The sequence below is a fragment of the Ranitomeya variabilis genome, chromosome 8, assembly GCF_051348905.1.
Source record: "Ranitomeya variabilis isolate aRanVar5 chromosome 8, aRanVar5.hap1, whole genome shotgun sequence".
In the NCBI taxonomy this organism is placed as follows: Eukaryota; Metazoa; Chordata; class Amphibia; order Anura; family Dendrobatidae; genus Ranitomeya; species Ranitomeya variabilis.
This window is the reverse complement of record NC_135239.1, coordinates 45,911,800-45,925,208: the sequence shown is the minus strand read 5'-3', so window position 1 is coordinate 45,925,208 and position 13,409 is coordinate 45,911,800. Positions and strand designations below refer to the sequence as shown.

At 37.9% G+C, this 13,409-nt stretch overlaps 1 protein-coding gene across 3 annotated transcripts in view; it reads right to left on the bottom strand.

Annotated features, from left to right (window-relative positions):
* The window catches only part of LOC143788102 (uncharacterized), a 182,861-nt gene extending 174,759 nt beyond the window's left edge, over positions 1-8,102 (bottom strand). For all 3 annotated transcript variants that reach the window (XM_077277491.1, XM_077277492.1, XM_077277490.1), the window contains exons 1-6: positions 7,973-8,102; positions 7,836-7,885; positions 7,563-7,619; positions 5,617-5,673; positions 3,826-3,876; positions 1,008-1,073 (exon numbers count right to left, since the gene is read on the bottom strand). In XM_077277491.1, the coding sequence (XP_077133606.1) occupies positions 1,008-1,073; positions 3,826-3,876; positions 5,617-5,673; positions 7,563-7,619; positions 7,836-7,885; positions 7,973-8,021 (330 nt within the window). In that variant the 5' untranslated portion in view covers positions 8,022-8,102. The remainder of the gene's footprint in view (positions 1-1,007; positions 1,074-3,825; positions 3,877-5,616; positions 5,674-7,562; positions 7,620-7,835; positions 7,886-7,972) is intronic.
* Between the last annotated feature and the right edge of the window lie 5,307 nt (positions 8,103-13,409).

Below are 13,409 nucleotides of genomic sequence, written 5' to 3'. Positions count from 1 at the left end.
ACTCAGCCAAATATTAATCTATGCGGCACTGCAGATCTGTATTTTTTTTCTCATACCGATTGTGCATGAGAAAAAAAATCACCGCATGCTGCGAGTGGATCCACCAATCGGATGGCACTTGCCCATTCAAGTCTATGGGTGCGTGTACAACATCAGACTGCACTCAGATGTCATCTAAGTGCAGTCCAGTTTCCGAAGACTCAGACAATGGAGAAGATGGAGAAACTAAATCCATATTCTCTACATCTTTGCTGCGATTTTCTCATGCGACAGAATTGGATCACACTAAGGTGACACTTGGATGAAACGTGAAGCAGAGTTTGAGGAAAGGGTCATTAACATAATGGATCCAAATATATATGATCCTCTGACCCCGGCCTCAGTCCGGATTAGAAACAAATCTGAAATGGCCTCAGGGTATATTCTAATGTATCGGTCATGCTGTTGTTTATTGTTGCGGCTACTGCAAATTCACAGCAAAATGCAGAAGATTTGCTTCAATTTCAACCTTTACAGCATTTAAAAGCAATTTTAGTAAATCATCTCAAAATAACAGGACATACCCTATAGATTCGAATGTGCGCTAATGTCATTTTAAGCATGGCAGATCTGCACCAAAAATGCCCAATAATTATTATAAAATACATTACACAATACATAAACAGCAAAAATAAACCCAAAAGGAATTTAGGACTTGTCTATGGGTAGATAGGCGTCTAGTGACAGCTATCTTATGTGTATCACCAGGATTATATCATGTAAGTATTAGCGCCCTTTTGATCTGATTACATCATTATTTGTTGCATTCACCTTTATCTTAAGGACCTTTCATCACAAACCAAGTCTGTGCTGGCAAATGTCTCAATGAATAGTCATTTACTTTTCAGATGTTTTAGATGTTATTGCTTATTTTATTTAAAACTGGAAAAATGATAATGAAAAACTAAGATGTAACCATTGTCGTAGTAATTAAAAAACAAACCAACAAAACTAAATAAACAACTTACGGTAAGTTTGATAGCAACTCTGCCAGCCTGATCTGCAATGTCTGTTACACTTCCAGCGGTGTTTGCCTGTAGTCGGATACAAATGTATAAATATTTTACAGTCATTTCAGACTAACAAATAGATTTTCTAATCATTATTTTATTATTTGACATAGATATAAAAACTTTCATGAATGCATAAATGAAATGCAGACTTTCAGTTTCATAATTTAGATTTGGAATTCTTTCTATTGGTTAATACAAATATACCGTATGAATTGATTTCGATTTTTGTGAAAGAAACAACCCATATTGTTTAATGCTTTATTTAATTTGTTTTTTTTAATGGACTGGATGTGTTATCAAATACAGTATGTATAGCACATGCGTATAGTATATCGTAGTAGAATCCACAATAAAGTAAAATGTGAGTTAAACTGAATATTAACCCCTCAGTGCACAATCGTATGTGTGCTGAGCTCCCACCACACGACAAGCACGGGGCTTGGAGAATGGTGACAGAAACCAACATTTTTTTTTATAAACGTAAGAATTTTTTTCTTTACAACGTAAAGAAATACAAATTCTACAGACCTGAAAAATCAGATGTCAAGGCTTTTCTTTACCGCGCAATGAATACCATAAAAATAGAACTCATAAAAGAATGACAGAATTTTATAACAATGACAGTCGTGCTCCGGTCTCCATCTTAAGAACGTGTGATCCAGCTCTAGTGCAGTGCAACACCGGCTCGGAGCTGTATGTCTGCAATCTGCAGCCCGTACTGACACGTAACTAGGAACAGGCTGCAGTTTCAATTATATCAGTGACACCATTTTATCTCATCCTGAGAATCCCCTTCAAGAGGTTCAGAGGGATTGTCTGGAACTAACACTGGGACTTCACTCCCTGACGAAGCAATGAGTGAAACGTACGTTGGAGTGTGAGGTGGCAGGACCATTATACTAAACATGAGCACTGGTTTGTATGTATTGCGTTTCTTTTGAAATTTAAGGGTGGAGGAGGCTCTTAGAGTTATTATGCCATTACATTACTACTGGCAACATAGCATTATGTGGTTTTTGAAAATATAATGGTGTAGTAGTCTTGTAAAAGACATATGCTACTTATGCAAATTATTGGTAAAGGGTTATATGTTTGTCCCCTCCCCTTCCAGTTATTTATTAAATTCTCTAAGTGACCAGTGCTGTGGAATTATACAAAATATTGAGACTTATTGTACAAAAAAATCATATATATTGACCTGCCCCCTTTTGTTTTTATATTTTTCTTTTTTTGTGTATTGTTCCTGTTTGGTGTTTAAATAAAAAGATTTATTGATTTTTAATCCATAATTTGAGTGAGTAAAAAATTCTTTCAAGCAGTTTCTTTTTTCTTTTGGATATTTATATGTACCTACTTGAAATATATGTATATTTAGGGTAATGCTATTCTCCTAATTTATTGGATAAAGTACAAATGACTTTCAGCCTGTACCCCTATATTCTAGTGAATGCTGAGATGCTCGGAGCCCAGACTTTAGATATGGACACGTTTATTTTAATATGACAAAAGGGATTTTTTTTTACAAATATTGGTATCTAAAGTTAAGGTAACTAAATGTTAATAATTAAAGCTAAAATTATTGATCTCATTTTATAGAAATCTTTTTGTTTGTCTCAAATGTATTGCACAGTCTGACATAACTTTTTCCTCGACTTAGGAGAGAAAACGTGGAAAGTTCCGCTCTGCTGACGAGTAGATAAAGGATCCAAAGCCTGGAGTTTGTATAATAGTTGTTTTAGCTATGCATTTCTAAGTACACACACTTCTTCCTCAGGACATACATGCTGCACTATATGCGGTTATGTCCTGAGGAAGACTTGTGTGCACTTTGAAACTATTATACAAACTCCAGGCTTTGGATCCTTCATTTACTCATTAGCAGAGCGGAACTTTCCACATTTTCTCTCCTAGGACCGATGGATTGGTGGGATGACCTATGGATCTGCAGCAGCTGGAGTTTCTATAACTATACTTTATTGGGTGTTAGCACAACCTATATATTTTTAATTGATGGATCCCTGGTAAGACCCTATTGTGCTTTTTCTGCTCCCACCTTCTGCACATATATCAGGTAACTTTGTCATGGTTTCATTGGTGCAGCTGAATTAGGGCTTCTTTTTTATGGATCGAGGGGTACATAAAACAATCCTTTTTTTAGAGGAAAATGTAAAGTATCTTTCCATAATTTCCTTTTTAATGCTGTTCATAACAGTTTAACAAATTAAAGTCATTATATATTGAATGAAAAATTTAGGCTGGGCTTTTTCTGTGCAAGTGTCTGTATATATATTTATATATATAAATCAAATTTCTTACTACTTTTGCTCCACTTAGGAACTTTTGACGCCATTTATTCCTTTATTATGTCATTTAGTGGAATACCTTTGCAGACAAGTATCTCTCTCGAGAATGGCGGGGCGCTATCCTGCATTGCGGTCAGCGGAGAGCTGGCTGTACGTGCAGAGCTGTCTCCAGTTATTTGTTTGAAATTTCCAAAAATTGAAGATTTGATTTGCCCTCTTGCTTCTCTTTTCGCATACATTTTCTCAAGATAGATTTCAGTCCCAACTGATGCCAGCAAAACAGCTGGGAATAACACTCGAATTCTGTACTAATTGCACTGTTTTTAGAGTCAGATTTTTCTTTCTTATCTTTCTTTTTTTACTTAAATAAGAAGTGAAACTGAATCTCCTGAAGACGCCTCCTGTATAACATAGTGTAAAATGTGAACATAATCAAGTGAAATTGTTATTTGTTTTCTATGTTATCTTACAATTGTTGCATCTGTTCCAAGTACTTCATCAACTTTGCATCCACCAGCTGTCTATTAAGGGATTAGAAGAAAGAAAAATAAAGTGAAGTTCAAGCTTTGAATCTAAATGAAAACAATTTTATTGTAGTTGTATTATTTCTTCATTTGCCACAGGAGTTTTACAAGTAAGTAGGAAAAACATCCTTAAGGTATTTGCATAAGGCGTCTTTTTCAGGCACATTTCACCATATAAACCGTATCAAAAACCTGTTAGAAAAACCTCAAAAGAATGAACATACGGTAAGCTGCTTTTTTTTTATGTATAAATGACTTTTGGTGCACATGTTCAGGCTTTTGACCACTTCAGACTTCTAGAACTATCTAGAGGTGAAAAGAGGTGACATCCATTTTCTCCCCTCGGAAGATGCTCTGTACTTTATAATGCAAATCAAAGGGAAAGCTAAAAGTATGCCCACAGATTCTTGGATGTCAATTGGACTTTTATACCATAATTTTTTTTACTTAAGGAAATGCTAGCGGTTTCTTCACTATTTAATAAACTGGAAAAAAAAATTACCAGAAAACAGCAGCTAATATACTACAAAAACTGCTGGGAAATGCCTGCGGATCTCAGGGCTTTGTCAGTAACATACAGGATCCAATTACTGCATGTGTGCTGTTAGGCTACGTTCCCACAATGAGTTTTTGATGACTTTTTGATGTTGTAAACTTGAAGTGACATGCAATTTATATTTTCCTCCCAGGAATTATTCAAAACCTCTTAAGGTAAAAAAAAGCTACAAAAACTCCTCACATGAGAAAACAGGAGGAGCAGAGCCAGGAGAAACTATAGGGGCTCACAAAGGAAATACTAGGAGATATTTTTCTAACCATTCTCCACTGTTATCAGGAGATGAAGATGTTAACTACATTAACTGAGAATTTCCTAATAGGTACAGTATACGAAAAAGGGTCAATCCCTATAGGAAGGTAAGCAAGAGGCTTAAAGAGAATTTCACTGAATTTAGAGAATTATGATAGGCTTACAGTATTAAAAGGAACATGTCACTAGATTCATGCAGTCCGAAGCACAGGTAACATAAATCAGAGCCTGGCTGTGGGACTCCAGACAGGTATGTTTGAAGTTTGAAGAGGTGGCCGGGGACCATGGGGTAAATCGTTACTTGTCTAGTGCAGCCCCTTTCCTGCTTCTCCTTTCCCAGCTATAGTTCATTGACAGGTCTTTCACTATGTGCACACAAGGGAGAGAACTATCAATCACCTGCAGTGGTGCGAGCAGAAGCCGGTCTGGAGCGGACTAGGCAGGTCTCTCTCTATAGCTCCCGGTCGGCTTTTTAAGTTATGCTATCTGTGGAACGCCCAACGTTTTTGAGAAAAACATACCTGGATGCAATCATGCAGCCAGACCCTGACTCATGCTGCCCATGGGTTGGACATCATGAATGGAGTGACAAGTTCCTTTTAAAATTAGCATGAAGGTATAATAGCCAAGTAGAGCTATACGAGAAGATATTATTGCACCCATTAGACAGTTCTCCATACGGGGGGGTAGCTGTAAAGAAAGCACCTCCAACTTCTGCCCAGTCACACTGTGTAATACATGACCCTTCTCCCCCAGTCGGCAGCTCTGCAGAAGATCAGGACATTAAGCTGATTTAGGTATAAAGCAAACCAGGCACTTGGCCTTTATATGTTCTTATATGTACAGGATCTTAAAGGGTTACACTATAATTAATGTGAGAACACTATATCTTGACATTCATCAACAGACTGTTATTGAGTATTTCTTACCAGTGTGACTTTCAAGTTATTGAAGGCCGCTTCATAGTTTTTTACATTTCCGTCAAACTGTGAAATAAGAATTGACAAAATATCTATAATTAAATGTTTGCAAAATTAAATTATCAACTAATCAACTTAGAGGCATTCCCAATATACAGTACACTCACCTGACGGAGGTTATAAAGTTTTAGCCTTTGTCAAGTTAATGGGAGCCTATGGGCACCATTGTTCTAAGCTTCAGAAGTTTCCCTGGCCCATAAGGCTGGTGGGCAATACTAAATCAGTAGTGTAAGTGCCTAATGCGTTCTGTAGGTCAGGTTGGTGGTGCAGCTGGAGTCTTGAGGATGGCCCATATGACCGTCTGTGTCTTTGTTACTATATACATTATACATTACTTCGCAGAATAAGCCGCCTATTATTATTATTATTATTATTATTTATTTATAATACCTTATTCCTGCTCATACTGAAATATTGACGTTTATGTGATTAGCAAGTGATTGGCCAAGTTTTCAGTAGATGTTTACACTCAATGACAAGAAAACGACGTTTTAAAAATGTCAATGCCAAAAGATAAAATAGGTAAAATTAATATGCAATTACATGCACCCCTTTACTCCTTTATATTGTTTTCCAATTAAGTAAGATCACATAGACTGATGGTAAAGTCTAACACAATATGGTTTGGTAGAAATAGTCATGAGTTCAAAAAGTAAACATCATTTTATTTATTTTTCTCTCTATTAATCAATAGTGCCTGCAAAAATAAAATACTTTGTAATAAATCTCATCAGAGAAATTTACTTCTTTCTCCTCCTGGACTGATCTTCATTCTCAGTTCACAGGTAAAATCTGTCTTCAGTAATTATAGATTTTCCCATTACTGAGATATGAGATTGCAGTCGGTGAACTTGCAGCAGAAAACTAATGGGTGAGATTGGATAATTTTTTTATTATAAATAGTGATGAGCCAATATACTCGTTACTTGAGATTTCTCGAGCACGCTCTGGGGTCCTCCGAGTATTGTTTAGTGCTCGGAGATTTAGTTTTCATTGCAGCAGCTGGATGATTTACATCTGTTAGCCAGCATAAGTACATGTGGGGGTTGCCTCGTTGCTAGGTAATCCCCACATGTACTTATGCTGGCTAACAGATGTAAATCATTCAGCTGCTGCAATGAAAACTAAATCTCCGAGTACTAAAAAATACTCGGAGGACCCCCGAGCATGCTCGAGAAATCTCAAGTAACGAGTATATTCGCTCGTCATCACTAATTATAAACCTTTGATGGATTTTTGGCCTTTTTATAGAGTATATTAATACACTCACACTACATTAGATGCATAGACACACACATTTAATACAAAGTTACTCTGAGCGCTGGTGACAAGTTATCATCCTTCTACTGCCATGATGTAGTATTGTAGAGCGGAATAACTTGACATTGAGGTTTATAACTTCTTATTCTTAAACTTCTATAAAGGAGTAATAGATATATGTAGAATAATCTCTACCATTTTTACATCGTTCACTAAAGGGAAAATTAATGACTGACAGCAAGAACACATGTCGGTTTTCCGTCATACTTTCTTTTGTAACTCATCTACAGGCCAGGAGAGAGGAGGCACTATCGTAAGTGTGAATTAGAACAAACGTACACTATAGGAACAGGCTGCTAATGGCTCTGTTCACACTAGCATCATGGATTTTGTGTACAATCATCAACAACAATGCTGAACCCATTTTCTAACAAATACTATCAATTTTATGGGGTTCTTTTAGGGATCTGGTATTGTTGACACTGTAGATTGTACTTTTTTATAATAGAAAAGCACAGTAAGCTCTGAGCACTTGTAAGAACAGAGCTTTTGCTAATTGATTCTCATATTTTTTTAAATGCAATTAATTTATTTTATCATCACTAATAAAGACTGACATAATGAGATATACTTACTTTGCCTCTATAGGCGCAAATAAATGCAGCCCATGATTGCAGGGCAGCTGGCGCCGTCTAATTGAGAGAAGACAATGATAATAATCAGTCAGTGTAGGCATAATAATGTTGTTACAACCAAATGAACATATGTATGTACTATACAGTGTACAGCTGCTATTATGCAGAAATTAATTATGTTTGAATAAAAACAAGTTATCATTTATTATTATAGCTGTGTTCAAATTTCAGTGTGAAATTAATTACTGACATTTTTCACTTCAAGAATCTTACCTGTAGTGTAGTATCCAAGCATCCAAATCCGCTACTGGGATTTGCTTGTCCTTCACAAATAGAACAAACACAAACACGTTATTTCATATTGCATCAATATAATCAATGTAGCACAACATCACAATCTATGTACATACCTGCAGCGAGGCTGAGACCAGCCAGTACAAGGAATACGATCATCTTCATTCTGCAGATAGTGGAGCTCAAGGCATGAACGGAACCAGTCAATGCCCTTCTTTTATAGCCCTAAAACAGGTGGCAACCCTAAACACACAATATGACCCTGCGCACATTGGAAACTGTCCGAGATGGCGGTAACTTTGATGCTAGAACTATTTCAATCAAGTTTATTGGTTTAGTTAAGACAACATTTAACATTTGCCAATATTCCACATCCTGCAGTAAATGTAAACATTAATATACCATGATGCTGTTTTTACCCTACAGCTTTTCTATCTGCCAGATTTAGCTGTTATTTAATTTGATAAATGCATCATTGGACACTACAGTAGGAAAACCCCAAATCGGTCAAAGTTTTATCATAAAAGTAATGCGACTTTATCTTCTAAAGGATTGGTCTGATGGGCACAAACTCTGTGCCAGTAATCCTAGCTGTAGACTTTGCTCACATGAACATATTATCAGTCAGTGTGCCATCCATCACCAATGACCACACACTGACCAACGAAAGTCATAGTGCTAGAGCGCAAGAGCGATCTTATACATGGACCAATGGTCTGTGGGTAAATATCGGCCGATAAGACAGTGTTACTGTTCAATGGCAGAGAGCTGCAAACATCCATGATTCATCTTAGCATATGGAGACGGAGCTGTAATTTCTGCATTACTCTTAGTAATGTTTTTTCTTCACACAGATATCCTAAAGGTGATTGACAGATGTCTACCATACAAGAGACCTTCCCATTACCTGTAACGGTGCTGGGAATAGGGACAGTGCCAGGTTAGTCTCATCTCCGGCTTTGCTCCTCAGCCGGATCTTCTAGCTATATTTTTCTCTGAAACGTCAGAGCATTTCACAGAAAAATATACCCGGATGCAACTGTTCAGCCAGGATCTGATTCATGCTGTCCTTAGTTTTGTGGCCTTTACATTTATTTTTAATTATTTACATTTCTAGATTCAATTGTGACCTGTTTTTTGTGTACATGTTGAATGCACCAACGCACCAATAGTGCACGTTGTTACCGTGATTTTGTATATTGTGAAATAAAGTATTTTCATCAATGAATTAAGGCAGCATCAATAGTAGAAAGTTGGTCCGGGATGGGGCGACACACTGGCACTGACTGGAGGGGAGTAGGGAGGGGCAATTTGCGGCCAGACTAAGCCTGTCGCTGATTGGTTGCAGCAGGCCGTGACCAATCAGCGACGTGGGATTTTTGTTACAGACAGACAGACAGACAGACAGATGGAAGTACCCCTTAGACAATTATATAGATAGATATACACCAAACATGTCTAGGTTCTTTTTTATCTAAGTGGTGAAAATAAATTCCAAAGTTTGTCTTCATAGGAGTGTAGATGTATAGTACAAGTGATAGCAGGTTCAAGTTTCTTACTAGATTAAAAAAAAATCAAAGAAAATATTTCTTTTGCGAATTTTGTAAACAAAATCAAGTACAATATAAGAAAAAGGAACATATTGGGTGTAGCCTAGTCGATAACATTCCAAAATTGTAAAATTAGAATTTATCCTGCACAAAGCGGGGGTACAGCCTGTGGATGTACTATCCTGTCCAATGGCAGTAAGGGGTTAATTAACTGAACCTTATCAAACAGAGGTAATGGAAGTTACCCAACAAAAACTTCAACTACTGTATGCTTCTACAAGATTACCCAGCAGATGACGATGTTTTCATATCTATATACTTTTCATTGTAAAGCTGCTTTTCTGTTCAACATCAATGTTTCTGGTTTGTTCTTATTAATGATACAGTTTAATGATTTTTTCATTAGATCTAAATTACCCCCATGTTGTGTCGAGCTGGGACTGGAATTCAGTCTTGAACATTTGAGAGCAAACAATCCCACTTGCTTTATAGTGAATGCAAAATATGAGCATGCAGTTGTTCGTTGCGGCTGTAGAGGAGCAAATCCACTGAGATTTTATTTCACCACATTCCTTGAATTTGGCAGAAAAATTAAATTGACATTAAAATAATTCCATGGTTTACGGTGCCAATTAGGACATTGACATCACAGCACATGTTGTGACGTCCCAATGTGTGTTATGATGTCATTCGTGACATTTCGTATAATGTGCGTGCGCCATCTGAGACTTACTCTGCTCCAAAGCATCAGCACAGAGTAAACAAGAAGATATCAGAAAAAAGAGGAAGGCGGAAAAAATAGGCAGCAGTGTACAGAGGACCAAAATGTAGGTGCATGGTGGTGGCGGGACAGCTGAGTGGTAAAGAGGATAGAAGAGGAAGGTGGAAAAAAGAGATCAGACTGTGTGAAGATTGGCCATTATACTGTTTGAAGGGCTATGTGGGGACCATTATACAGTTTGGAGGGCTATGTGGGGGCCATTATACTGTTTGGAGGGCTATGTGGGGGCAATTATACCATTTGGGGGGCTATGTGGGGGCCATAATACTGGTTGGAGGGCTATGTGGGGGCCATTATACCATTTGGGGGGCTATGTGGCGGCCATTATACTGTTTGGAGGGCTATGTGGGGATCATTATACTGGTTGGAGGGCTATGTGGGGGCCATTTTACAGTTTGGAGAGCTATATGGGGGCCATTATACTGGTTGGCGGGCTATGTGGGGGCCATTATACTGTTTGAAGGACTATGTGGGGGCCAATATACCGTTTGGAGGGCTATGTAGGGGCCATTATACCATTTGGAGGGCTATGTGGGGGCCAATATACTGGTTGGAGGGCTATGTGTGGGCCAATATACTGGTTGGAGGGCTATGTGGGGGTCATTATACTGTATACAAGCAATTATACAGTGTGAAAGTTTTTGTGGGGTCCATTATTCTCTGTAGAGGGCTGTGTAGGAGTCAGTGTGCTGTTTGGAGGACTAGTGGGGCCATTATACTGTTTGGAGGGCTAGTAGAGAGCTAGTAGAGGCCATTATACAGTGTGGATGGTTGTGTTGGGTCCATCATACTGAGTGGAGAGGTGTGGGGCTATTATTATTGCTGCTGCAGCCATCCACCACACAGATCACTTCTGTCAGCACTAATCAGCTGCTTTTTTCAACTGTTAGAGGTGCGATGTGTGTTGGGCAACTGCATCAGTAATCATCTTGAGTTTCAGCAGCCAGCAATGGTTTCCTGTTCCTCACAGCCACGTGAAGAATGAACTTGCTCCTGTGTCGGATAATATCATGGGAAGTGGTGGGTATCTCCCCCATACACTGCAGAGCTCACAACAGGAAGCGGCAAGAATGTGGTTAAATGAAGATAACTAAGAGCAATGTACTGTAAGATGTGACTGCGTATACAGGAGCTGAGAGGAGTGATGTACTGTAAGATGTGACTGCGTATACAGGAGCTGAGAGGAGGGATGTACTGCAGGATGGGACTGTATACTGTATAAAGGAACTGAGAGGAGTGATGGACTGCAGGATGGGACTGTATAATGAGGGGGTTGAGAAGAGTGATGTACTGCACGATAGAGTGGTGTATATGGAGCTGAGAGTTTAATCCTTTATAAGCCACAGTCAATAGCATCCATGGAAATATGTCATAAAAATTACTTACTAAATAAACCGAATTTTTATGTTAATGAACTTTTTTTAATCTTTTTAGATTGATATTGAAATAAAATGTTGAAATCTTGGAATTTTTACACTGGCCACTTGGGCTATTGTAGACACTTATTTCCTTTTCTTTCAGAAAATCCACATGTTCATTGGCAGCAAAAGAATAACTCAGAGCCCATCTTTTGTATTGGAGACTCTAATGAGCATGTGCCAAGGTAATTGTGAAGGGAGGGAGAGCAGGGTCAGCCTTGGCACCTCCTATTGTGATTGGTGGATAATGTTATCAGCTGTGTATATCAGTATTTCCTGTCATTCTAAACCTGCCTCTGATGATAATGAGCCTTGTGAAAAGTGTTCTGTAATGAACGGGATTTAGAGTTTAAAATATCCCCATTAACCTGTGCAAAATTGTTTTAAAAAAGTGACCTTTTAATCCTTCACATGTTTATGCTATAAAGCCAATCCATATCTTATAATAGAAGTCACTGGGAAGGCTACAAGCATGGCCCAAAGATGACGGCGGATTTTGCTTTTAGCATTGAGTAAGAGTTTTTGAGGTATTTTCACTTGAAAAAAGTACTGTTTTATTCATTGTGTGATGGTTTTAAGATATGTGAGGAAAACGCCAACAAAAAATGATTAAAAGTGTTACTTTGACATTGAGACTGGAGCAGTCGCTCTTTGACTCCTTGATGATACCCAGACTCAATTTTCTCCTCACCTCCTTCAAAATTACCTTGCGGCGGGCTTCAGCAATTCGATACGGCATTTGCTTTACCCACACATTGGGTTCTGTCAGGATTTCAACAACCTATGTACATCCTGGCAACTCCGAAAATAGGTCCCAGTTCCGCTGAAGCAATTCTCATCACTGTTTTTTCTGGGTTGTTGACAGTGTCTCTGCCACTGTGACATGTCAACCTTGGCTTCAGAATTGGCCCCAGGCACATACCTTCCACCGGTTCCCTGGCTCGCCACAGTTTAAGCAGGTTTATGTGGTACACCTGGTGTGGCTTTCTTCGCCCTGGCTGGTGGAACTTGTAATTCACATCACTCAGCTTTTTGACCACCTCATATGGCCACTGCCACTTGACCAGAAACTTGCTTTCAACTTTGGGGACCAACACCCGATCTCCAGGGCTAAACTGTCTCAGCCTCCCCGACCTCAGGGAAGCGACGTGAAACGCGCGTTGGAGTGTGGGGTAGCGGAAATACCACGTGAAAAATGAATCCCGGTTAGTATATGGAATTTCTTTTATGCACCAGTCACTTTCCTATTAGGGTTTATTACATGTGATGAGGATATGTGCACATTATAGATATACTTGAACTACACTATATATATTTGATTATACTTTCTGGATTCGGTTATATACTTACTAGCACTTTAATTATTTATTAATATTGATTGAGTTTAGTATATACGTATGAATTTTCTTTTTATTTTTTAAAAAATATATTTATTTATTTAAGACCATGTACTATTATTATAAAATATTCAGATCATGAGTGGTATTCTCTTCCCTTGGGATTTTAGATTTGTTGTATGTTTTTTAATTGGTTGTTGTGTCAGTTTGAATTGGTGTTCCTGAATAAAATTATTTATATTTTGAATATTATTGGCTTTTGGTTTATTCATTTTTTATTTGTTCATATGCTTCTTTCAAGTGGATTTTCTTTTTTCATGAGTTTAGCTGTCTGCTTGATTCTTATTATGAGATTGTGATAGGTTCTAATTGTTGTTCCTATTTTTTTGGTTTACTAGTTTGACACATTGCACACACTTGCATACATTTTAGAAGTATATGTCCCACATATACGTTATATATCAGTA